The sequence below is a fragment of the Piliocolobus tephrosceles genome, chromosome 21 (assembly GCF_002776525.5).
Source record: "Piliocolobus tephrosceles isolate RC106 chromosome 21, ASM277652v3, whole genome shotgun sequence".
Classification (NCBI taxonomy): Eukaryota; Metazoa; Chordata; class Mammalia; order Primates; family Cercopithecidae; genus Piliocolobus; species Piliocolobus tephrosceles.
In genome coordinates, this window is record NC_045454.1 from 8,562,093 (window position 1) to 8,585,355 (window position 23,263).

Sequence of the window (23,263 nt, forward strand, 5' to 3'; positions counted from 1 at the left end):
CCAGCCTGGGTGACGGAGCAAGATCCTGTCTCCAAAAAAAACAAAAAACAAACAAACAAAAAAAAGCACTGAGGAATCAAGCCGGGAACTGCAGGGTTAATGGGAAAACTAGGCTATGGGGCAGAGTCCTCGCTGTGTTTTTTTTTGAGATGAAGTTTCACTCTTGTTGCCCAGGCTGGAGTGCAATGTCCCGATCTCTGCTCACCGCAACCTCCGCCTCCCGGGTTCAAGTGATTCTCCTGCGTCCTGCGTCAGTGTCCCAGTAGCTGGGATTACAAGCATGCGCCACCACGCCCAGCTAATTTTGTATTTTTAGTAGAGACGGAGTTTCTCCATGTTGGTCAGGCTGGTCTCGAACTCCTGACCTCAGGTGATCCACCCACCTCAGCCTCCCAAAGTGCTGCGATTACAGGCATGAGCCACCGTGCCCCGTAGTGTCCACTGTTTATAAGGGACGTCCCCTCTGACTCATCTGTGCCTTCCCATCTCCCAGGCGGACCTGAACTGGGGCCCAAGTGGCGAGGAGGCGGGGGCCAGTGGCAGCATCAGCAGTGGTGGCTTCTACGGAGTGAGCAGCCAGTATGAGAGCCTGGAACACATGACCCTCACCTGTTCCTCCAAGGTCTGCTCCTTTGGCAAGCAGGTGGTGGAGAAGGTGGAGGTGAGGCTGGAAGGGTGGAGCTCTGGGCAGGTGAGTGCCCAGCCACCCAGCACTTGGGGGTGCAGAATGGACCAGAAGCCATGATGGCTCAGGCATTTGGGGGTGTGCGTGGAGGGAGTGGGTCCCAGCCTCTTTTGAGGGTTTAATGCACGCGTTGGGAGCTAATGTGGAGTCCGAAGTCACAGGTAGGGATCATTCTGAGGGCTGACAGGTCATGTGTAGTATAGAGATTTAGAGTCACTGAGATTGAGAAGGGTCTTATGGATATGGAGAGATTCCTAGGGCAAGAAGGTTCAGAAGTCAGACTTAGGGGTTGCTGGAGACTTGGGGAAGTCTCAAGTTTAGAGGTTAGATAGAGTTTGAAAATGTCATGGAGGCGTCTTTGGAGGGTATCTGAGGGCTGGGGGGTTATAGGAGTTCAGAAGTCTTTGGGGGTTCAGAGCATCATGAGGGGCTTGTGATTTGCAGGCTCAGAGATCCTGAGTTGGATCCCTGAGGGTTCAGGCCCAGTCTCTGGTCACTGTGGGTGGGGTGATGAAAGGAAGGTGGCAGTGAGAGTGAGTGTGATGGCATCTTAGAGGCACAGGGTGGAGCTCAGCTCCTGGGGTGACCCGTGTGTCTCTCAGCCACCATTCTCCCCACTCCCTGCCCCTTGGTTCAGACGGAACGGGCCCAGCTGGAGGATGGCAGATTTGTGTACCGCCTGCTACGCTCGCCCATGTGCGAGTACCTGGTGAATTTCTTGCACAAGTTGCGGCAGCTGCCTGAGCGATACATGATGAACAGCGTCCTGGAAAACTTCACCATCCTCCAGGTGATGCCTGGGGCTGGGCTGGAGTGGGGGCCCCCAGGGGCCCCCAGCGTAGAGGGACAGTACCTATAACAGACCTTCAGTCTAGGGGAACTCCTCACCCAGGGACTGACACAGCAGGGACTCCGAAGTGAGCCCTCAGCCTGAGGCTCTTTTAACCAGGAAACGGATGCAGTGGGGACCCCACCATTGACCCTTAGTTTAGGGGACCCCTTCACCTAGGGAACTGATGTGGTGGGGATGTCACAGCCCCTCTCTTTTTTTTTTTTTTTTTTTTTTTTTGAGATGGAGTCTCCCTCTGTCACCCAGGCTGGAGTGCAGTGGCAAGATCTTGGCTCACTGCAACCTCTGCCTCCCAGGTTCAAGCGATTCTCCTGCCTCAGCCGCCCGAGTAGCTGAGATTACAGGCATGCCCCACCATGCCTGGCTAATTTTTGTATTTTTAGTAGAGACGGGGGTTTCACCATGTTGGCCAGGTTGGTCTCGAACTCCTGACCTCAAGTGATCCACCCGCCTAGGCCTCCCAAAGTGCTGGGATTACAGGCGTGAGCCACCGCGCCCAGCCCCATAGCACTCGCACGTAAGGTGGGGCCCTCCTTCCCTGGGGAAGCTGACTGGAGGGCACTTCAAGGCAGATCCTCAGCTTCTCAAGAAACATGATATGGTGGGAGCCCCTTTAACTTTTTGGACTGGTGAGGCAGAGACCCCTTGACTGCAGAACCTGCAGGGAGGGTTCTCTCTTTACCTGTGACATGATGGGGATCCCTTTTACCTGGGGAATGTGATATGATGGGAACCTGATTGACCCTGAAATGTGATACACCATCACTGCCAACACTCAGCTGAGGGAACTGACTTTTGGGCATCCCTTTCTCCTGGGGAACATGATATGGTGGCCGCCTGTTTCCTGGAGATAGAAAAGAGCCTGCTGGGTATTCCATGATAACTTGGCGGGGGTGCATAGGGGTCCCTGCCCTCCCTTCTAAGCATAAGTCCCTTGTCCTGGCCTCCCTGGCAGGTGGTGACAAACAGAGACACCCAGGAACTGCTGCTCTGCACCGCCTATGTCTTCGAGGTCTCCACCAGCGAGCGTGGGGCCCAGCATCACATTTACCGCCTGGTCAGGGACTGAAGGGGGACCCCAAAACTGGCTCACCCCCAGAACACCCTCCTCCCAAGGAGGGTCCTTCAGCTCACCTCATGCTTCTTATTTGGGGAGAGGGCTGTGATGTAAAGGGGTTGACCTCAGAGGCCTAAGCAACTGGGGCCATCCCCCCCATTAGAGGGGCCCCCAAAACTTGGTTGGAGAGCTGAACAGGCTGGGACTGAGGAAAGGATAAACCCCAATATTGGAACCTCACAGTGGGTGTCTGAAAGGACAGATCACTCTGGAGTATCAGGGATTGTGGGGACAGGAGTGAGACAACCCCCAGGTACAGCACTGACTTCTCAGCCCCTGGCAGGGCCCCCCCACTCCTCTGCATGTCTTGGAGGGCCCTAGTTACACATTGGCTTGTCCCCTTTACTTTTTCCCAGCCACCCCTCCCCCTGAAATTTCTCCCTCTCTCTACCACCCTCACTCCATGACCTGTGAGATCACAAAGTGAAGATTAACCCTTTCTGTGCAGGAGCAGAGCCAGGTGGGCCCTGGAAATTTTTTTTTTTTTTTTAATATAACAAGATATTTATAAGTGGGTGCTAGGGTCTTGACTTTATCTCAGCTGCACAAGTAGTGGGTTGAAGCTTTCTAATCTCATCCCCCCACCCAAGTGAGCTGTGAGCTAGACTGTTTCCTCCCTCCCCTCTCAAAGTTTGTTGGTTTGTGTTCTGACAGAGGATAAAGCTATTTTACCAAAAACGCAGGGCATTTATTTGAGGTTTGGGTGAAAAATAATCTTGTGGGAGGTGGTAGGCCGACAGATGGGGACAGGAAACTGTGGACGAAAGCCCCAGGTCCCGTGGGAGAGGTGACAGCAGCGGGGACAGGCAGCCACCTGGGTCCCCAGGGGAATGTGAAGGAGGAGGGCTCTAGGCGAACTGGGGATTAAACAAATATTTACAGGCAGCAGGGAAGTGCCCAGCGCACGTGACGGGGCGGGGCGGGACTTTGGGGAGGGCGGGGCCTAGCGGTATCGAGCGAGCCGGTTGTAGACGTGGTCCAGGTTTCTGCACAGGAATATCGAGAGCGTCATGAACCCGAGCTATAGAGAAAGGAGATGAGGTCAGAGAAGTCGAAGGGGTGCTGGTGAGACGGGGGTGATGCCCACCTGGGCGAGAAAGGTCAGGGGTGGGGCCGTGAATTGGGCGGGACGGGGCTGGGGAACGGGATAGGTAGAAATGGGCGAGGGAAACTGCCGCAGGGCTGGCTGGTGAGGCGGGAACAGCTGCAACAGGTAGGGGTAGGGGAAGCGCTGCTGCTATAGGTGGGGAGGCGGGGTCGGGGTAGAGGCTGAGAAGGAGTAAGGTCGGAAGCAAGCCCAGGGTCGTTTATTCTGGAGGCTCATCCGTCTCCCCCTCTGCCTCAGCCTCTAATTCTGCCTCTGCCTCTAATTCTGCGCCCTCACTCCCAGTATCAGGCTGGTCCTCGTCTTGAACCCACAGCGGCCAGAGCCCCAGGGCCATGGGCAGCTTGCTCTGCGGGGCCTTGTCCCCCCAGTTGGGGCAGGCACCCGCCATGCCCCAACCACCCCACAGACTGCCGCTGCGCCAGCCGCCGCCGTCAGCGATCAGACTGGGCCCGGGGCTCGAACCCCTAGCGCCCGGCAAGTGCGGCTCGCATTTCCGGCGGAGTGCCCTGCGCTGTAGCTGCACGCTCAGCATCATGACAGCCATCTGCGGGGAAAGGGGAGGGAGATCGCAGCCAATAGCAGGAGGTTTTCCCTGCGTGCAGCCAATCAGGGCTCCCTGAAGCTAGGCCGCCCCCACCCCTGGTGCTGGGTGGAGCCGCGGGAGGGCTGGGGTGGGCTGTGCTCCACCCCGAGCGCGTCCTTCCTAGGCAACTGGAGGACGCGAAATGAAGGGCAGGGCCATCTAGGGTAAATCCCGGCAGATCGCGGGTGGGGGCGGGGCCAGATCACCTCGAGTAGGCCGACGCCCAGGCAAATGCCCACTATGGAAATAAGGTTGTTGTGCAGCCACTTCTGGAGGCTCCGCGCGCAGCCCTGCGGGTGTAGGGAAAAGTTAAAGGGATTCTTTCTGGGACTCTCAAGCCCAGGGCCAGCGTTCTTTTCAGCCCGACTCTCACCGCCTTCAGGCATCTACCCGCTCCCATAGTCACCAGGCCTCTCTCATCTCCTTACTAGTGCACCTTCGCTTCTCCTTTTCCAAGCCTGGCCCCTCCCTAGATGTCTGTATTCCAGAGCCAGCCCCGCCTTTTCTTTAGGCCCTGTCCTTCCTACGGACCCCCCCCCCCGCCAGGGGCCCCCCCCCCCCCTCCCGTACCTTTCTTTTCTTGTAGCCCCGCCCTTTCTCAGGCCCCGCCCCTCACCGGCAGCCCTGCCCCTCCCGCAGGCCCCGCCCTATTCGACAGGTTTCTGCTGCGAACCCCTGCCCACCTCGCGGTAGATGTGGCTGTTTGCAGGGACCGCGCAGATGTCTGTGCTGTGTCTGGACCGCGCCAGCTGTCCAAGCCTGCTGAGCTGGGGCAAGATCACCTTATCCAGTATTGTGGAGTCGTTGGTCGCTGACAAGTTGTAGCAGGAGCAGGGCACGCGGTGCGCCTCCGACCCGTTACCTCTCAGGATGAGGACCTGGAACCAGTCCTGCGGGGAGTGCCAGCCGCAGCAGCGCAGCTGGGAGAGGGATACGGGTCAGAGGGACCGAGACTGGAGACATATGATGTTGCGGATCAGGGGACAAGGTGATGGGTATGAGGTCAGGTCGGGGAGCAGGGGACTAAGTGGTGGGTGTGGAGTGGGGGCGAGTGGGCTGGTGTCGCGATGGGGCCAGGGGACATTACGGGAACATGGGGCTGGGAGGGACGGGTCACGGGGTGATCTGGGGCTGGGGAAGTAGCTGCAGCGTCGCGCTCTGGACCAGAGATTGGGTGGGCGGTGCGATTGAGCCTCTGATACCCGACAGGGAATAGGAGTGCGAGACCATGTGAGTCTCATCTGGGGCGGGGTCCGATGAAAGCCAGAGTCACTGCGGGGTAGGAAACCTCGCTAGGGTCTTGGGTCGGGGCGGGGTCGGGGCGGGGGCGGAGTCTCTCAAGGTAGATGGCGAAGCCATGCCAGGGTCTGGGTACTGGGAGACTGGGCCATGCCGGGGCCAGTTGTGTCATCTGGGGAGTGGGGGGTGTTGGGCCTGGGAGGGGTTGGGGTACGTTCGGGTTGTAGAGCTGGGGGTCGGGGCCACTTTGGGTGGAGTCTCCTCGAAGCACAGGGCTAAGGCGGGTCAGTCTGGGAGGGAGCTGGAGGAGAGGGCTCACCTGGAACTGCACATAGTCCCAGCTCTCCTCCGCCGCGGTCTCCTCGGGGTTGGTGCGGTACTTTTGGATGGTTTTCTCTACCATGTCCTGCAAGCTTCGCTCCAGCTGAGAGGCCACCAGTGAGGCTGGACCTCATGTGCCCCGCCCCATCCCACCCCCCTCTCGGGCTGTGCCAGCCTCAGGCGGTCCCTGTGCATCTCTGGGTCAGTCTCAGATCCTCACTGAATGGCTAGCTCTGTGTACTTCAGGTCTGTCTCTCTGTTTCTCCCACTATTTCTATGGCTCATTAAGTCTCTGTCTCTTCTTTCAGGACATCTTTTTCTTTCTCCTGTTCTTTTTCCTGTGTGTTTCCCTTTGGAGCTGTTTATCCTTCTCTCCCTTGGTCCGGGTCGGTGTGTCTATTTATTTTTTGAGACAGGGTCTCACTCTGTCACCCAGGATGAGTACATGGCTCACTGTAGCCTCAAACTCCATGGCTCAAGTGATCCTCCCACCTCAACCTCCCAAGTAGCTGGGACCCGTGGTGCGCACCCTCACACCTGGATTTATTTTTTAATATAGATGGGGTCTCACTATGTTGCCCAGGCTGGTCTCAAACTCCTGGACTCAATCCTCCAGCCTCAGCCTCCCAGAGTGCTGGGATTATGGGATTACAGGCATGAGCCACCAGGCCCAGCCTCTTATTTCTCTTTATCTAGGTTACTCCTTGTCTGCCTTTGTTTCTCCGTCTCTCTCCACCCCCTCCCACCACTCTGTTCCCCCTCCTCTCTGCTGGGGGTGGGTGGTGGCCACTGCAGGAAGCTCACCTGGGCCCGCTGAGTGGAGATGAGGATTCCCAGGGTTATCTGCGTGGCAAACAGGAGCAGCAGCATCCCAAAATACTGGGGAGCAGAGTGGAGAGATCAGGCTGACCACCCTCGCAACCTCGGCCCAGGCCATTTTTGAGGGTGGAGATACGAGTGTTCCTAGGGATGGAGAGGGATGAGGCACTCACCAGGCCCAGGAGGCAGCGGAGCTCCTTGAGGGCCCCCACACAACCCAGGAGGGCGAGGCCCATGGTGAAGACTCCAGAGATGGCCAGGACTTTGGACCAGATCTGCAGGGGCATGAAGGCCAAGCCTGGGAGAGGTGAGGGGAGCAATGATGAGCCGGGTGGCACAATTCCAGGCAGCCCCATTTCCCGCCTAGGCAGCCGCCCAAGTGGGGAGCAGTATCCTGGTGCCCTTCTCTCTGGGACTCTGTCCCTGCCCCACCCTGAGTCCCTGTCTCCTTCTGAAACTTTCTCTTCTTTCTGGGCCTCTTTTTCCTATCCTTGGATCTCGCTCTTCCTCTCACGCTCTCCTTCCTCCTTCAGCTCCTCCTCATCCCCAGTAGTTTCAGCCCTATCACTTGTTCTGTGACCTTGGCTTGGCTCTTTAAACCTCCCTGAGGCCTAGGGGATGGTATCTATTTCTCAGAGGCTTTTTGGTTTGTTTGTTGTGTTTTTTTGTTTTTGTTTTTGTTTTTTTGAGATAGAGTCTCGCTCTGTCACCCGGGCTGGAGTGCAGTGATGTGATGTTGACTCACAGCAACCTCCGCCTCCCAGGTTCGAGTGATTCTCCTGCCTCAGCCTCTCTAGTAGCTGGGACTACAGGCACGTGCCACCATGCCGGGCTAATGTTTTGTATTTTTTAGTAGAGACGGGGTTTCACCATGTTGGCCAGGCTATTCTCGAGCTCCTGTCCTCAAGTGATCCACCTGCCTCGGCCTCCCAAAGTGCTGGGATTACAGGCGTGAGCCACCACATCCGGCCCCTAGGTCATTTTGAGGGACACACGGGAACATGTGTTCAACCCAGTCCTCAATGCAGGGCAAAGACTTCTTAAATATGAACATTTAGGGTCATATTTCATTATTATTTAGGGTCATACTTCATTATTTTTTTCCTATTACTATTAATGTTATTTCGGCTATTTTACTTCCTTGCTATATGACATCCATCAAGGGACTTTCCCTCTCTGAACCTCAAGAGAGGGGAAGGTTTGTGGGGGCATCTGACCAGCCACAAGGCCCGACAGATAGGAAGTGCTTGAGAAATGGCTCTCATGGTCATTGTATGCACAACCCCATTTGCCGGAAGACGCAGGCTCCGAGAAGCGAAGCAGCAGCGAGCAGTGGATGGGAGCCTGTGGCCTGCCTGCAGAGTAGGGCACCATGGGTCTCCCTGACACAAGGGAGACCACAGGAAGTCACTTGGGTTGGGGGAGGCCCTCCCACCTGCCCCAGCCCCCCTCACCCACAAAGGACACGAAGCTGGTCTTGTCGATGAGGATCCAGATGCCGAAGCAGAAGATCAGGCTGCCCAGGACCTGAGGAGTGGCAGATACGGTGGTGGGCCACGGGGGAAGATGAAGGCAGGGTTAGCGGCAGGGGCTGGGCCCGGGCTGGGGAGCCATGAGGCAACTCACGAAGAAGAAGAGGTTGAAAACGAAGAGGAAGTATTTGATGAGGCTGAGGCAGCTCTCCTGGGCCGACATCTTCACCTAGAGGGGTGAGCGATCCACTCACCACACAGAAGAGGTGCTGACAGTAGGGGAGACAGGGAGACAGAGGCTGAGAGAGAAAGAGAGACGGAGAGCTGAGACAGAAAGGAAGAACCCCGAAAGAGGAAGTTCCAGGGGTGGGGCTCCACCCCCTCCTGCTTCATGCAAGGTGGCTTTCTGGCTCTCTCTCTGTCCCTGTCTCCCTCACCTGCCCCACTGGGACACACGCTGTGGTACCTGAGGGGCCTTGGAATTTGTGGGCACCAAGGACTCACGGGGCAGTCCCTCCCAGGTCTCCATGTCTCAGGCGCTGGGGGATCTAAAGGGACACCTGATCTACTGTGCCCACTTCTGGGCATGGGGACCCCAGGGCTGACCCTGGACAGCAGCTGACCTCACAGACACTCTGACCTCATGGCCTGCTAAGCTCTCCCATCTCTGCATCCAGCTGTGTCTCCCCTTCCCCGCCCTGGGTCTCTTGTTCCTCCTCTCTGGGTCTTTGTCCCCACCTTCTTGCCACTCCCCATCTCTGTCCCCTTCTCTCAGCATCTCAGCAAAGTCTCTCCCTCCTCTGGGTCTCTCTCCTCCTGCCCCCTGGGGTCTCTATTCTCCCTCTCTCTGTGTTTCTTTATTTTATTTATGTATTTGTTTCTTTTTGAGACAGGGTCTCACTTTTGACCCAGGCTGGACTACAGTGCGGCAAATAACTCACTGTAGCCTGGGCTCAAGCAATCCTCCCACCGGAGCCTTCCGAGTAGCTGGGATTACAGTGGACACTACCACGCCTGGCTCATTTTTGTATTTTTTGTAGAAATGGGGTCTTGCTATGGAATGGGAGTGTTTTATTTTTTATATTTAATTTGAAAAAACAGAGACGGGGTCTCACTAGGTTGCCCAGGCTGGTCTGGAACTCCTGGACTCAAGCGATCCTCCTGCCTTGGCCTCCCAAAGTGCTGGAATTACAGGCGTGAGCCACTGTGCCTGGCCTTTCTCTGTGTTTCTGGTCCCCTCTTTGGGTCCCTTCCTCCTTTCTCTCTTCATCTCTCTTATGTTTTTGTTTTTGAGACTGTTACCCAGGCTGGAATGCAGTAGTGCAGTCATAGCTCACTGCAGCCCCGATCTTCCCAGGCTCAAGCAATCCTTGCACTTCAGCCTCCCGAGTGGCTGGGACTACAGGTGCACACCACCATGCCTGGCTGATTTTCTTCATTTTTTGTAGAGATGGGAGTCTCACTGTGTTGCCAGGCTGGTCTCAAATTTCTGGGCTCAAGTGATCCTCCTGCCTTGGCCTCCTAAGGTGCTGGAGTATGGGCGTGAGCCACTGTTCCCAGCCTGTCTTCCTTTCTCTGTCTCCCCCTTCCCTACTTATCTTTGCACCTCTCAGAGTCTGCAGCCTGTTCTGGACCAGGGAGCACCCAGGTGCTGGGGGCAGGGGCTGGGTACCTGGGGAAGTGAAAGTGCTACAGGCTCGAGGTGGGAAGGTCCCTGGGAGTGGAGAGGGCGCTGGGCCGTGCCAACACCCCCAGCGGAAGCGGAGCATCAGGCGGTACTTCCTGCTTCTGCAGTGGGGCCCGAGGAGCAGAGGCCCCAGAGGAGGAGGCACTGAGCCTGGGATCCTGACAGTCAGATCTGGGTCTGCAGTGCCTGGTGGCAGGTGCACACCCAGTGGCCTCTGCAGTTTCCCCTGATGTCCCCAAATTCTCTCACCTGGTTTCCTCATCTGAGGCAGCCCCACCATCTGTCTAGTCATGGGGTCAAAGCCCCATCTTGTCCCCTCTCCCCCAACAGCGCACCAGTCTCTAAACCAGACCCCTCCTGCCTCCTGAGTCTCCACTCCACTCCTCTTCTCTGTCCTGAGGGCTCAGGTAGGCTCCGGGCTCCTGCTCTCCTACCTGGACCCTGACTCTAGGCTTCTCCCTGGCTTCTAGTCTCTCCCTCCAGTCTGTCCCCCACAGAGCTCCAGAGGGGTCATTTTGAAACCCAGACCTGAGCCACACAGTTCTGTATCCAAACACTGAGTCACCACCCTGCTCATCCCTCAGATTTTATTTTTTCAGTTGTTGTTGAGACAGAGTCTTGCTCTTCGCCCAGGCTGGAGTACAGTGGTGCAGTCGGCTCACTGCAACCTCCTCCTCCTGGGTTCAAGTGATTCTTCTGCCTCAGACTCCCGAGGCTGACCTCGAACTCCTGACCTCAAGTGATCTGCTCACCTCGGCCTCCCCAAGTGCTGGGATTACAGGCATGAGCCACCACACCCGGGTTTTTTTGTTGTTGTTGTTGTTGTTGTTTGTTTTGAGATGGAGTCTTACTCTGTTGCCCAGGCTGGAGTGCAGTGGTGCGATTATGGCTCACTGCAACCTCCACCTCCCGGGTTCAAGCGATTCTCCCATCTCAAGCCTCCCGAGCAGCTGGGATTACAGGCATTGCACCACCACACCTGACTAATTTTTGTATTTTTAGTAGAGACAGGGTTTTGCCATGTTGGCCAGGCTGGTCTTGAACTCCTGACCTCAAGTGATCCACCTGCCTCGGCCTCCCAAAGTGCTGGCATTACAGGTGTGAGCCAACGCGCCCAGCCGCTCAGCTTCTGTTTCTAACCACCACCAACACCTCTGCTCTACCACTGAAGTACATTGCAAACCCACCCACTTCTCTCCAAGGCCACCATCCTAAGTCAGGTTCTCATCGTTTTCTACAAAAATAATTATAGCTGATTGTAGTGGGTTGCATGGCGTTCTCCAAAAAGATAGTCTATGTCCTAATCCTCAGAACTTGTGGTGACCTTATTTGGAAAAAAGGGGTTTTGCGGGTGTAATTACATTCAGGATCCCAAGATCCTGAATTATCTGTGTGGCCCCTAAATCTGATGACAAGTGTCCTTTTTTTTTTTTTTTTTTTTTTTGAGATAAGTCTGTCACCCAGGCTGGAGTGCTGTGGCGCAGTCTCGGCTCTCTGCAACCTCCGCCTCCCAGGTTCAAGCAGTTCTCTGCCTCAGTCTCCTGAGTAGCTGGGAGTGCACACTCAGCTAAATTTTGTATTTTTAGTAGAGGTAGGGTTTCACCATCTTGGCCAGGCTGGTCTTGAACGTCGTGACCTCGTGATCCACCCACTTCGGCTTCCCAAAGTTCTGGGATTACAGGCATGAGCCACCGCGCCCGGCTGACAAGCGTCCTAAGAAACACACAAAGGAGAAGACACAGAAGAGGAGAGCACCATGTGATGGTAGACACAGAGATTGGAGTTCTGCAGCTACAAGCCGAGGAACTCCTGGAGTCACCAGGAGCTGGAAGATGCAAAGAACTGATTTTCTCTCAGAGCCTCTGGAAGGAGCGTGGCCCTGGTGACACCTTGATTTTGGACTTCTGGCCTACAGAACTATGCGAGAATAAATTTCTGTTGTTCTAAGTAGTAAGTCTGTGGTAATTTGCTATTTCAGCCATAGGACACTAATACACCAATCCCTTCTTCGCACCCACTGATCCTTCTTCAGAGATGAGTACATGAGTAACCAGAAGTCAAAGGGTAGGTGGCAGAGTGCAGTGGTGCAATCACGGCTCACTCACTGCAGCTTCGATGCTCACCAACTTGGTTTCTTTTTTCCTAGGCACACAGGAGGACTTCATTTCCAAGGTCTCCTTGCAGTGAAGTTGAGGTCATGTGACTGGTCTTGGGCCAATGGAATGAGTGCAGAAGGGACATAGCCCATTTCCAGACTCAGTCTAGAATGTCCTCCATAATTCTTACTCTTTCTGCCTTCACTCACTGGCTGCAGGAAGCTGAGAATTATCCTTGGACTTACATAAAGCATTTTGGACTTTATGTAAGTAAGAACCTATTGTATTAAGCTACTAAGATTTTAGGGTTGTTTGTTAAAGCAGGTAAGCTTAAACATCCTATTAACTACAAATAGAATACCTGTTACTGCATACACTATATATATCAAAACATTATTATGGGCCAGGTGAGGCAGCTGTAATCCCAGCACTTTGGGAGGCAGGAGGATCACATGAGCCCAGGAGTTCGAGACCAGCCTGGGCAACATAGTGAGACCCTGTCTACAAAAATTAACAAAGAAATTATCTGGGCTTTGGTATGTGCCTACAGTCCCAGCTACTCAGGAGGCTGAGGTGGGAGGATTGCTTGAGCCTGGGAGATCGAAGTTGCAGTGAGCCGTGATTGCACCACTGCACTCCAGCCTGGATGACAGAGCAAGACCCTGCGTGGGGGGTGCTGGGAGGGGAGGAACACCAGGAGCTACCAGAAACTGAAGAGTCAAGGAAGGATTCTCCTCTGAGCCTTTGAAGGAAATGGCATGCTGACACCTTAATTTCGGACTTTTGGCATCCAGAACTGTGAGATTATATATATATATATGTATGTATTTGTTGCTTTAAGCCACTAAGTTTGTAGTAATTTATACAGCAGTCTCAGGAAGCGAATACACCTGCTCAATCAGACACTCTGGGGGCGGGGCCTGCCAATCTGTGTGTGGGGGTGTGTGTTTTTTTTTTTTTTGAGTCTCACTTTGTCAGCCAGGCTGGAGTGTAATGGCACGATCTCGGCTCACTGCAACCTTCGCCTCCCGGGTTCAAGCAATTCTCCCGCCTCAGCCTCCTGAGTAACTAGGATTACAGGCGCCCACCATCATGCTCAGCTAATTTTTGTATTTTTAGTAGAGACAGGGTTTCCCCAATTTGGCCAGGCTGGTCTTGAACTCCTGACCTCAGGTGATCCGCCCACCTTGGCCTCCCAAAGTCCTGGGATTACAGGCAAGCCACTGCACCTGGCCTGGCGGTCTGTGTTTTAACAAGCCTTCCTGGTGACTCTGATGTGCACTAACATTTGAGAACAGCAATTCTACCCATTTAATTCACCTGATCCCCTCCTCCTTTATTGGCAAATTCCCTCTTGCTTTTCCTCCTTCCTTTTTCACTGGCTGGTTCTCCTCAATCTTCAGTGGATCTTCCTTTTTCTAGCTTCTAAAATTTGGGGAGTCCCAACCCTTTCTAGCTACACTCACTCACAAGATATCATGCAGTCCCATAGTGTTCATGGCAATCTACAATACTGTTGACTTATCAATTTATATGGCTAGCCTCAAACTTTCCCCTAAACTGCAGATTCAGGGGGATTCATTTCCCAGGTCTCCTTGCAGTGAAGGACAACTTAACCTCTCCCTTTGGCTGTGTAATCGACATCTCAAACTTAACACGCCCAAAACGAAACTACTGATTCCCTCCCACCTCGTGCACACTCCGGTGCTTTCCTGTTCAGTAAATTGTCACTCCATCTTTCAATTCTGCAGGCCCAAAGTTTTGGAGTTTTTTTTTTTTTTTTTAGGTCTCGCTGTGTCATGCAGGCTGGAGTGCAGTAGCATGATCATGACTCACTGCAGCCTCAATCTCCTGGGCTCAAGTGATCCTCCCACTCAGCCTCCTGAGTAGCTGGGACAACAGATGCGTGCCACCACACCTGGCTAATAAAAAACAATTTTCTTTTCTTTACTTTCCTTTAAGTGACAAGGCCTTGCTATGTTGGCCAGGCTAGTATCCTACTATCAAACTCCTAGCCTCAAGCAACCCTCCCACCTCGCCCTCGCAAAGTGCTGGGATTACAGGTGCAAGCCACTGCTCCCGCCTGAGTCATTCTTGATTCCTCTCTCTCACCCCCAAACCTAATCACCATTAGTTTTCTAATGGTCTGTAACAAATTACCCCAAACTTAGCAGTTGAAAACAATAAACATTTCTTAGGCCAGGAGCAGTGGCTCACGCCTATAATCCCAGCACTTTGGGAGGCTGAGGCAGGCGGATTACGAGGTCAGGAGTTCGAGACCAGCCTGGCCAACATAGTGAAACCCCCGTCTCTGTTAAAAATACAAAAATTAGCCGGACATGGTGACACATGCCTGTAGTCCCAGCTACTCGGGAGGCTGAGGCAGGAGAATCACTTGAATCCGGGAGGTGGAGGTTGTGGTGGGCTGAGATTGCACCACTGCACTCCAGCCTGGGCAACAGCGAGACGCTGTCTCAGAAAAGAAAAAACAATAAATATTTCTTATCTACTGTAGTTTTTGTGGATCAGGAATCAGGGAGCAGCTTATTTGGATGATTTCTGCTCAGTGTTTTATGAGGTTGCAGTCAAGATGTTGGCAGGGGCTGCAGTCATCTGGAGATTTTAACTGCGGCTGGAGGATCCACTTCACCATGGTTCACTCACCTGGTGCTTGTTGCTGGCAGGAAATTTCAGCTCTTCTCTTATATAGATCTCTTCATGGATTGCTTGAGTGTCCTTGCCGTATGGTGGCTGGCTTCCTTTAATAAATCAGTTGAAGGGAATGGGCAAGTGAGAAACAGGAATGCTTTTTATGACCTAGTCCCGAAGTTCCCCACCATTACTTCTGTTCATTGGAAGCCAGTCGTTAAGGAGAGCCTGCACTCAAAGATTGGGGAAATAGACTTTATTTTTCAAAGTGTCAAAGAATTTGCAGACGTATTTTAAAACCACCGCACAATCCGTCAACAAATCATGTCGGCTCTGTTCTTGAAGTAGATCCAGAATTTGACCACTTTTCACCATCTCCATTGCTATTACCGAGATCTAATCACCACCATCTCTTGCCTGGACTAGAGATTTCCTCCTCACTGGGCTCTCTGCTTCTATCCTTAGCCCACTGATGCGATTTGGCTGTGTCCCCACCCAAACTCTCATCTTGAATTGTAATGTCCGTAATCCCGATGTGTCAAAGGAGAGAGCAGGTGGAGATAATTGAATCATGGAGGTGGTTTCCCCAGGCTGTTCTTGTGATAGGGAGTGAGTTCTCACGAGATCTGATGGTTTTATAAGGGGCTCTGAGGGTTTTTATAGGGGGGGGGGGGGGCTCTTCCCCGCTTCGCTTGTGAAGAAGGTGTCTTTTTTTTTTTTTTCCCCCTTTGCCTTCTGCCGTGATTGTAAGTTTCCTGAGGTCTCCCCAGCCAAGCTGAACTGTGAGTCAATTAAACCTCTTTTCTTTGTAAATTACCCAGTCTTGAGCAGTTCTTTATAGCAGTGGGAAAACTAGAGGAATACACCCATACACCCTATTCTCTGCCCAGAAGCCAGGGGGGTCCTGCTGTTACAATGAAAGTCACTCCTTGACTCACAACCCTCAAATAGCTTTCATCTCACCCAGAAAAAAAAAAAAAAAATTCCGACCATGACCCATAAGGGCCTCCAAATGATAGTCTGGCCCCTGCCACTTCTCTGATCTGATCTGATCCGTTGCAACCCTTTCCTCAATCACTGGGATCCATTCATATTAGACTCCTTGCCATTTCCAAGTGTACTTCTGCCTCAAGGCCTTTGCCATTTTCTTTGCCTGGAATGTTCTCCAGCATGCTGTTCACAAGGCTCCCTTCCTCATCTCCTTCAGCTCTCTGCTGAAATATCACTTCCCCCAAGAGTCCTTCTTGACTACCCTGTCTAAAGTAACTCCCTGTCAGCACTCTTACTCTCTGAAATTCTTTCTGTTTAGGCATGTACTCTTTGTGCAACTGGAATGTAAAATCTTTTTCATAACTGTATCCCAGGGGTCTAGGATAGTGTGGGGCACATAATTCAATAAATATTTATTGACCGACTGAGACTTTTCCTGGTGCCTTGAACTCACAGTTTGCCCTGTCTCAGGGCCTGTGGACAGCCTCGAGGCTTGAGAGGTTCACACACATTTTTCACCTGGTAAGTCATCCTTTAAGCCTCAGCTCCAGTGTTATTTCCTTAGAGAAATCCTCCTTCTAAATTAGGTCTATGGGCCAGGTGCTGTGGCTCACGCCTATAATCCCAGCACTTTGGGAGGCTGAGAAGGGCAGATCATCTGAGGTCAGGGGTTCGAGACCAGCCTGGCCAACATGGCGAAACCCTGTCTCTACTAAAAATATGAAAATTAGCCAAGTGTAATGGCAGGCACCTGCAACCCCAACTACTCGGAAGGCTGGGGCAGGGAGAATTGCTTGAACCCGGGAGGCGGAGGTTGCAGTGAGCTGAGATTGTGCTGCTGCACTTCAGTCTGGGTGACAGTGAGACTCTGTCTCAAAAAACAACAACAAAAAAAGGTAGATAAAAATAAATAGGTCTATGGCCTTTTTCTGTCATAACTTTTTTTTTTTTTTCTTGAGATAGGTTCTTACCCTATCACCCAGGCTGGAGTGCAATAGTGTGATTTTGGCTCACTGCAACTTCTGCCTCATGGTTTTAAGTGATTCTTGTGCCTCAGCCACCCGAGTAGCTGGGATTACAGGTGTGCACCACCACGCCAGGCTCATTTTTGTATTTTTAGTAGAGATGGGGTTTCACCATATTGGTCAGGCTGGTCTTGAACTCCTGGTCTCATGTGATCCGCCCACCTTGGCCTTCCAAAGTGCTGGGATTACAGGCATGTTCTGTCATAGCACTTAATACAATTTATAATCATGTAATTATTTGTGATTCATCATATATCTGTTTTCTTGTGTGAAGCAAAATGAGGGCAGGAATGGGGTCTGTTTTGTTCTCTACACTATTCCCAGTTCCTAGCATTTAGTAGACTCTTGATAAATACGTGTTGAAGGATTGAATGATTCCCAAAAATTGTGATGAATTCTTACAGCACCCCCAAAATTTCCTCTTCATCTCTTTGTTCAATCATAACAATTTAAGCCTGTGATTCTCAAAGTGTGGCCCAGGGACTCCTGGGGGCTCGTGAAACACTTTTGGGGTTCCATGAGGTGAACATTATTTTCATAATACTACTAGGTTGTTATTTGCCTTTCACTCTCATTTCCTCTTTGAATATAGTAATGTTTGCCAGAAGGTACAAGACATGAACTATTTTGACACACTTGGTGCAGAAGCAGATATGAGAATCCAGCTGTCTTAAAGAGATTTGCAAAAACGTAAAATGCCATTCTTCTCCCCAAAATTTCTTGAGACGGAGTCTTGCTCTGTCACCTAGGCTGGAGTGCAGTGGCAAAATCTTGGCTCACTGCAACCTCCACCTCCTGGGTTCCAACGAGTCTCCTGCCTCAGGGTCCTCAGTAGCTGGCATTACAGGCCCGTGCCACCACGCCCGGCTAATTTTTTTTTTTTACTTTTAGTAGAGATGGGGGTTTCACAATGTTGGCCAAGCTAGTCTCGAACTCCTGATCTCGTGATCCATCTGCCTTGGCCTCCCAAAGTGTTGGGATTACAGGCGTGAGCCACTGTACCCGGCCCCAAAGTTTCTTTTGGTATAGAAATTATAGTTATTTTAAATAAAAATGTTATTTTGACACATAATGAATTTTTAAACAATGATTATTTTAGAAATTTATTTTAATATTGATAGATACAACTTACATAAACATACAACCCATATAAATATAACTCATAAATTATTGGAGTCCTTAATAATTCTTAAGAGACCACAAAGTATGAGAACGGATGACCTAAGTAAATCTTTGAGTTTTTTATTCTTGTCTGCAACCTAGTAGGCTTCTGAGCCCTCTTAAGGCAATGTCCCTCTCTGCCTTGTTGGACGCATATTTAAGGTTTGTTTTCTAGTAGGCGATCTTTAAGTAAGTGTGAAAGGTTTGAAGGCTAGAAGGAATGAATGAGACGATTCTCCCACTTCATCACCTCTTTCTTACGTGGAAGTGGAAGCAAAGGGCATGCATCAGAGAAGGGACTTGTCTTAGAACCCTGCCTGAAGCGTGGCGTCGTGGGTGTCTGTGATGGGATGGGATGGGGTATGGGGTATGGGGTGTGGGGTGTGGTGCAGCGCGTGAGCAGTCAGAGGATGTGTGCGTGTGCGTGTAGGGAGAGACCAGGGAGTTGGGGAGGGTGGAGTAGCGAAAGCATTCACTATGGTACTAGGGAGGGACTGAGGGGCGGTGGCGGCGGCGGCTGCGGCGGCGCATGCGCAGAGAATCCGCGGGAAAGGCCGCGAGCCACGCAGATCGAAGGGTGTTGCCCGAACCGATCCGTCGACGCCTGAAGGGGCCTGAAGAGGTTGCTAGGCTTCTCAGCTGGGGCTTCTTCACCCTCATTTTTGTCTGACTGGCTGGACTGAAGAACCTGGCAGAAGACTCGGGGCTAGGGTGAGGGTCACTTGGCCCATGGAGCCCTGAAACGTTCCCAGATCTGGGGTGTGTGGGGCTGGGCGCCATTTTCCAGGCCCGGGCTCACTGGGCTCCCCTGACGGGTGACAGCTGGCTGGGAGCCTCCTGGTTGCCCTGGGCTCTGTGGAGCTGAGGAGTCAAAGGGGTCCCTCCTTTACCCCCCACGTAGGACACAAGAAACTGTCTTCGGCTTTCCTCACTCATCCAGTCTGAGTTTGAGCCAATTCCTTGACAGGATTCGGCCATCAGTCCTTGCCTTTGGGGAAAGCCATCAGTGTCAACTGCCCGGGTGGCAGAAACCCGGGTCCAGCCCCTTCACTGGTCTGTTAGGGCAGTTATTTTCTGCTTTTTGAAGAAATGGGACACCAGCTCCCTATTTTCCTTTTTTGGAGGTTATAGTTCCAGGGAAGGAGGTAATGTGAGGAGAATGGGCATTTCTGGGGGATCCTGAGCACTCCCCACAGGGCATGAGCTCAGGAGTTGCTTGGGATGACGGTGCAGGGGCGCCATGGAGGGTTGCACCCATATGGGAGGAGGAGTCCGCCTGGGGCTCAAGGGGCTTTATGGGTGTTGGAAGTGGCCAGTTGGCCAAAACTCAGTTCTCTCACTTCCGTAAAGCTTGTTTTTAAGGACAACTATTCTAGAATGTGTTAAAGAAACATGAATCTATTATTATTTATTTATTTATTTTGTTGAGATGGAGTCTCACTCTGTCACCCAGACTGGAGTGCAGTGGTGTGATCTTGGTCACTGCAACCTCTGCCTCCCAGGTTCAAGCGATTCTCCTGCCTCAGCCTCCCGAGTAGCTGGGACCATAGGCGCATGCCAGGCTGATCTCAAACTCCTGACCTCAGGTGATCCACCAGCTCCAGCCTCCCAAAGTGCTGAGATTACAGGCATGAACCCCCGCACCCAGCCTATTATTATGATTTTTATGAGACAGGGTCTCTCTCTGTCTCCCAGGCTGGAGTCCAGTGGCACGATCACTGCTCACTACAGCCTCGAACTTCTGGGTTCAAGGAATCTTTCCACCTCAGCCTTTCAAAGAGCTGGGATTACAGGCTGAGCCACTACAGGCCTGGTTTTCAGTTATTTTGGGTGTATACCCAGAAGTGGAATTGCTGGATCATATGGTAATTCTATTTTTAAGTTTTTGAGGAACCACCATAGTGTTTTCCATGGCGGTTGCACCATTTTACATTCTGACGAGCAAGGCATAAGGATTCCAATTTCTCCAGATCCTCACCAACAGTTCTTATTTTCTGCCTTTTTATGTTAGCCATCCTAATGGATGTGAGGTGTTATCTCATTGTAGTTTTCATTTGCATTTCCTTAATGATTAGTGACGTCGAACATCTTTTCATGTGCTTTTTGGAGACTGGTATGTCTTCCTTGGAGAAATGTCTATTTAAGTCTTTTGCCCATTTTTGAATTGTGTTGTTTGTTTCTTTGTTGTTGAGTTTTAGGAGTTCTCTATATATTCTGAATATTAATCTCTTATTAGACATATGATTTGCAAATATTTCCTCCCATTCTGTGGGTTGTCTTTTCACCCCTTCGATAGTGTCTCTTGATGTCCTGTTTGTCTGTTTCTTCTTTTGTTGCTTTTGTCTTTGCTGTCATATCCAATAATTCATTGCAGATGCACGATCATGAAGCTTTTGTCATATGTTTTCTTCTAAGAATTTTCTAATTTTAAGTGTTACATTTAGGTCTTTGGTTTATTTTGCGTATTTGTATGTGGTGTCAGGTAAGAGTCCATCTTTACTGTTTTGCATGTACATCATCCAGTTTTCCCAGCATCATTTGTTGAGAAGACTGTCCTTTACTCACTGAGTGGTCTTGGCACCCTTGTAAAAAGTCATTTTTCCATATATTGTTTCTGGGCCCTCTATTCTGTTCCCTTAGTCTGTATCTTTGTGCAGGTAACACACTATTTTGATTACTATAGCTTTGCAATATTTTTTGAAATCAGGAAATGTGAGTACACCAGTATTTTTCTTCTTTTTCAAGATTATTTTGGCTATTCACGGTCCCTTGAGATTTCATGTTAGTTTTAGGATGTGTTTTTCTATTTCTGCAAAAAAAAAAAAACAATAAAAATAATAAAATAATAAAATTAAAAAAGCTACTAAATCTGTAGATTGCTTTGGGTAACACTGAACATGGGATATTTTTCCATTTATTTATGTCTCCTTTAATCTTTTTCAGCAATGCTTTGTAGTTTTCTTTGTACATGTCTTTCACCTTCTTGGTTTTTTTTTTTTTTTTTTTCTTTTGAGATGGAGTTTCGCTCTTGTTGCCCAGGTTAGAGCGCAATGGAACAATCTTGACTCACCGCAACCTCTGCCTCCCGGGTTCAAGCGATTCTCCTGCCTTAACCTCCTGAGTAGCTGGGATTACAGGCATGTGCCACCATGCCCGGGTAACTCGGTAATGGAGCCGGGGTTTCTCCATGTTGTTCAGACTGGTCTCGAACTCCTGACCTCAGGTGATCCCCCGCCTTGGCCTCCCTCCCAAAGTGCTGGGATTACTGGTGTGAGCCATCGTGCCTGACCAAGTTAATTCTTAAGTATTTTTTTCTTTCTGATGCTATTACAAATTGAATTGTTTTCATAATTTTCTTTTCAGATTGTTCATTGTTAGTGTATAAAAATGCAACTGAGTTTTGATTGTTGACTTTGTATCCTGCTACTTTGCTGAATTCATTTATTAGCTCAAAAAATTTTTTGGTGAAATTTTTAGGATTTTCTACGTATAAGATCATATCATCTTTCTAGTTTGGTTTCCTTTTATTTATTTATATTTTTGCCTAATTTCTCTGGCTAGGACTTCCAGTACTATGTTGAATAAAAGTGGCAAAAGCAGGCATTCTATGCTTGTTTCTAATCTTAGAGGGAAAGCTTTCAGTCTTTCATCATTAAGTATGACATTTGCCATGAATTTTTCATATATGGCTATTATGTTGGGATATTTTCCTTTTTTTTTTTTTTTTTTTCTTTCTGAGACATGGTCTCACTCTGTCACCCAGGCTGGAGTGTAATGGCGTCATCATGGCTCACTGTAGCCTTGACCTCCTGGGCCGAAGTGATTCTCCCACCTCAGCCTCTTGAGTAGCTAAAAAAATTTTTTTGTTGAAATGAGGTCTCATTATGTTGCCCGGGCTGTTTTTGTTTGTTTGTTTGTTTATTTTTGTTTGTTTTTGTTTTGTTTTTTGAGATGGAGTCTTGCTCTGTCACCAAGGCTGGAGTGTAGTGGTATGATCTTTGCTCACTGCAACCTCTGCCTCCGGGGTTCAAGCGATTCTCCAGCCTTAGCCTCCCAAGTAGCTGGGACTACAGGTGCGTGCCACCACATCTGGCTAATTTTTGTATTTTTAGTAGAGAGCAGGTTTCACCATGTTGGCCAGGCTGGTCTTGAACTCCTGACCTCAGGTGATCCACCTATCTCGGCCTCCCAAAGTGCTGGGATTACAGATGTGAGCCACTGCACCTGGCCCCAGGCTGGTCTTGAACTCCTGGATTCAGCTGGTCATCAGGCCTCCCAAAGTGGGGATTACAGGCATGAGTCACCATGCCCAGCCATATTTTCCTTAAACTCCTAGATTGTTGAGTTTTTTTTTTTTTTTTTTTTAATCATGAAAGGGTATTGAGTTTTGTCAAATGTTTTTTCTGCATCAATTGAGATGATCATGTTTCTCTTTCATTCTGTTAATGTGGTGTATTATATTGATTGATTTTTGTATGTAGAACCATCCTTGCATTCCAGGAATAAATCCCACTTGGCATGGGGTATAATCCTTTTAATATGCTGCTGAATTAGGTTTGGTAGTATTTTGTTGAGGATTTTTGCATCAAAGTTCATAATGAATATTGGTCTGTAGTGTTCTTTTCTTGTAGTGTCTTTGTATGGCTCTGGTATTAGTGCAATGTTGGCCTCATAGGATGAATGAGGAAGTGTTCCCTCTCCAATTTTTTGGAAAAGTTTGAGAAGGATTGATATTAATTTATTAAAGTCTTAGTAGAATTCACCCATGAAGCTATCAGGTCCAGAGCTTTTCTTTGTTGAGAGATTTTTGATTGCCAATTAAATCTCCTTACTAGTTATAGATCTGTTCAGATTTTCTGTTTCTTTGTGATTTAGTCTTAGTAGATTTTGTATTTCTAGAAATTTGGTCATTTAATCTAGGTTATCCAGTTTATTGGAGTACAGTTGTTCATAGGTTCATAGTACTCTCTTATAATCCTTCCTATTTCTGTAGAATTGGTAATAATGTCCCCATTTTCATTTCTGATTTTAATAATTTGAGTCTTTTCTTTTTTTCTTAGTACATCTAGTTAAAGGTTCGTCAATTTTGTTGATATTTTTAAAGAACCAACTTTTGAATTCTCTATTGTTTTTCTATTCTCTATTCATCTCTGCTTTGGATTTAGTTTGCTTTTCTAGTTTCTTAAGTTTTAGAGTTAGGTTATTGATTCAAGATCTGTTTTTTGTTTGTTTGTTTGTTTGTTTTTTTGAGAGGGAGTCTTGCTCTGTTGCCCAGGCTGGAGTGCAGTGGTGTGATCTCGGCTCACTGCAACCTCTGCCTCCTGGATTGGGTTCAAGCGATTCTCATGCCTCAGCCTCCTGAGTAGCTGGGATTACAGGTACCCACCACCACGCCCAGCTAATTTTTGTATTTTAGTAGAGATGGGGTTTCAGTATGTAGGTCAAGCTGGTCTTGAACTCC

General features: G+C 50.2%; 4 protein-coding genes across 6 annotated transcripts in view; 2 read left to right on the forward strand and 2 right to left on the reverse strand.

The window, feature by feature from the left end:
- The window catches only part of TEAD2 (TEA domain transcription factor 2), a 3,680-nt gene extending 350 nt beyond the window's left edge, over window positions 1-3,330 (forward strand). The window contains exons 2-4 of the mRNA XM_031934883.1: window positions 494-661; window positions 1,323-1,475; window positions 2,491-3,330. Coding sequence (XP_031790743.1) covers window positions 494-661; window positions 1,323-1,475; window positions 2,491-2,604 — 435 coding nt within the window. The 3' untranslated portion in view covers window positions 2,605-3,330. The remainder of the gene's footprint in view (window positions 1-493; window positions 662-1,322; window positions 1,476-2,490) is intronic.
- The window catches only part of PRRG2 (proline rich and Gla domain 2), a 238,234-nt gene that overhangs the window by 79,017 nt on the left and 135,954 nt on the right, over window positions 1-23,263 (reverse strand). The gene's annotated exons all lie outside the window — the stretch shown is intronic.
- The window catches only part of NOSIP (nitric oxide synthase interacting protein), a 223,046-nt gene that overhangs the window by 63,263 nt on the left and 136,520 nt on the right, over window positions 1-23,263 (forward strand). The gene's annotated exons all lie outside the window — the stretch shown is intronic.
- Window positions 3,319-8,552, reverse strand: CD37 (CD37 molecule). 2 transcript variants are annotated; one of them, XM_023182266.3, is made up of 8 exons: window positions 8,349-8,552; window positions 8,181-8,249; window positions 6,896-7,020; window positions 6,708-6,782; window positions 5,902-6,006; window positions 5,027-5,263; window positions 4,550-4,633; window positions 3,319-3,673 (listed from the first exon to the last, which is right to left on the reverse strand). In XM_023182266.3, exons 3-8 carry the CDS (start codon window positions 7,007-7,009, stop codon window positions 3,596-3,598), a joined length of 693 nt encoding a protein of 230 aa, XP_023038034.1. In that variant the 5' UTR covers window positions 7,010-7,020; window positions 8,181-8,249; window positions 8,349-8,552; the 3' UTR covers window positions 3,319-3,595. The 2 variants fall into 2 exon arrangements, with proteins under 2 accessions (XP_023038034.1, XP_023038033.1); XM_023182265.3 differs by having other exon boundaries at window positions 8,177-8,249.

Bases quoted from the DNA above. Each gene is read 5' to 3' on its own strand.
- CD37 (XM_023182265.3), bottom strand. From the start codon at position 8,417: ATGTCGGCCCAGGAGAGCTGCCTCAGCCTCATCAAATACTTCCTCTTC. The intron at 7,021-8,176 runs GTGAGGGGGGCT...CACCTCTCCCAG, and splicing joins CAGCTTCGTGTCCTTTGTGG to GCTTGGCCTTCATGCCCCTG. The intron at 5,264-5,901 runs GTGAGCCCTCTC...TCCCTCTCCCAG, and splicing joins GGGACTATGTGCAGTTCCAG to CTGCGCTGCTGCGGCTGGCA.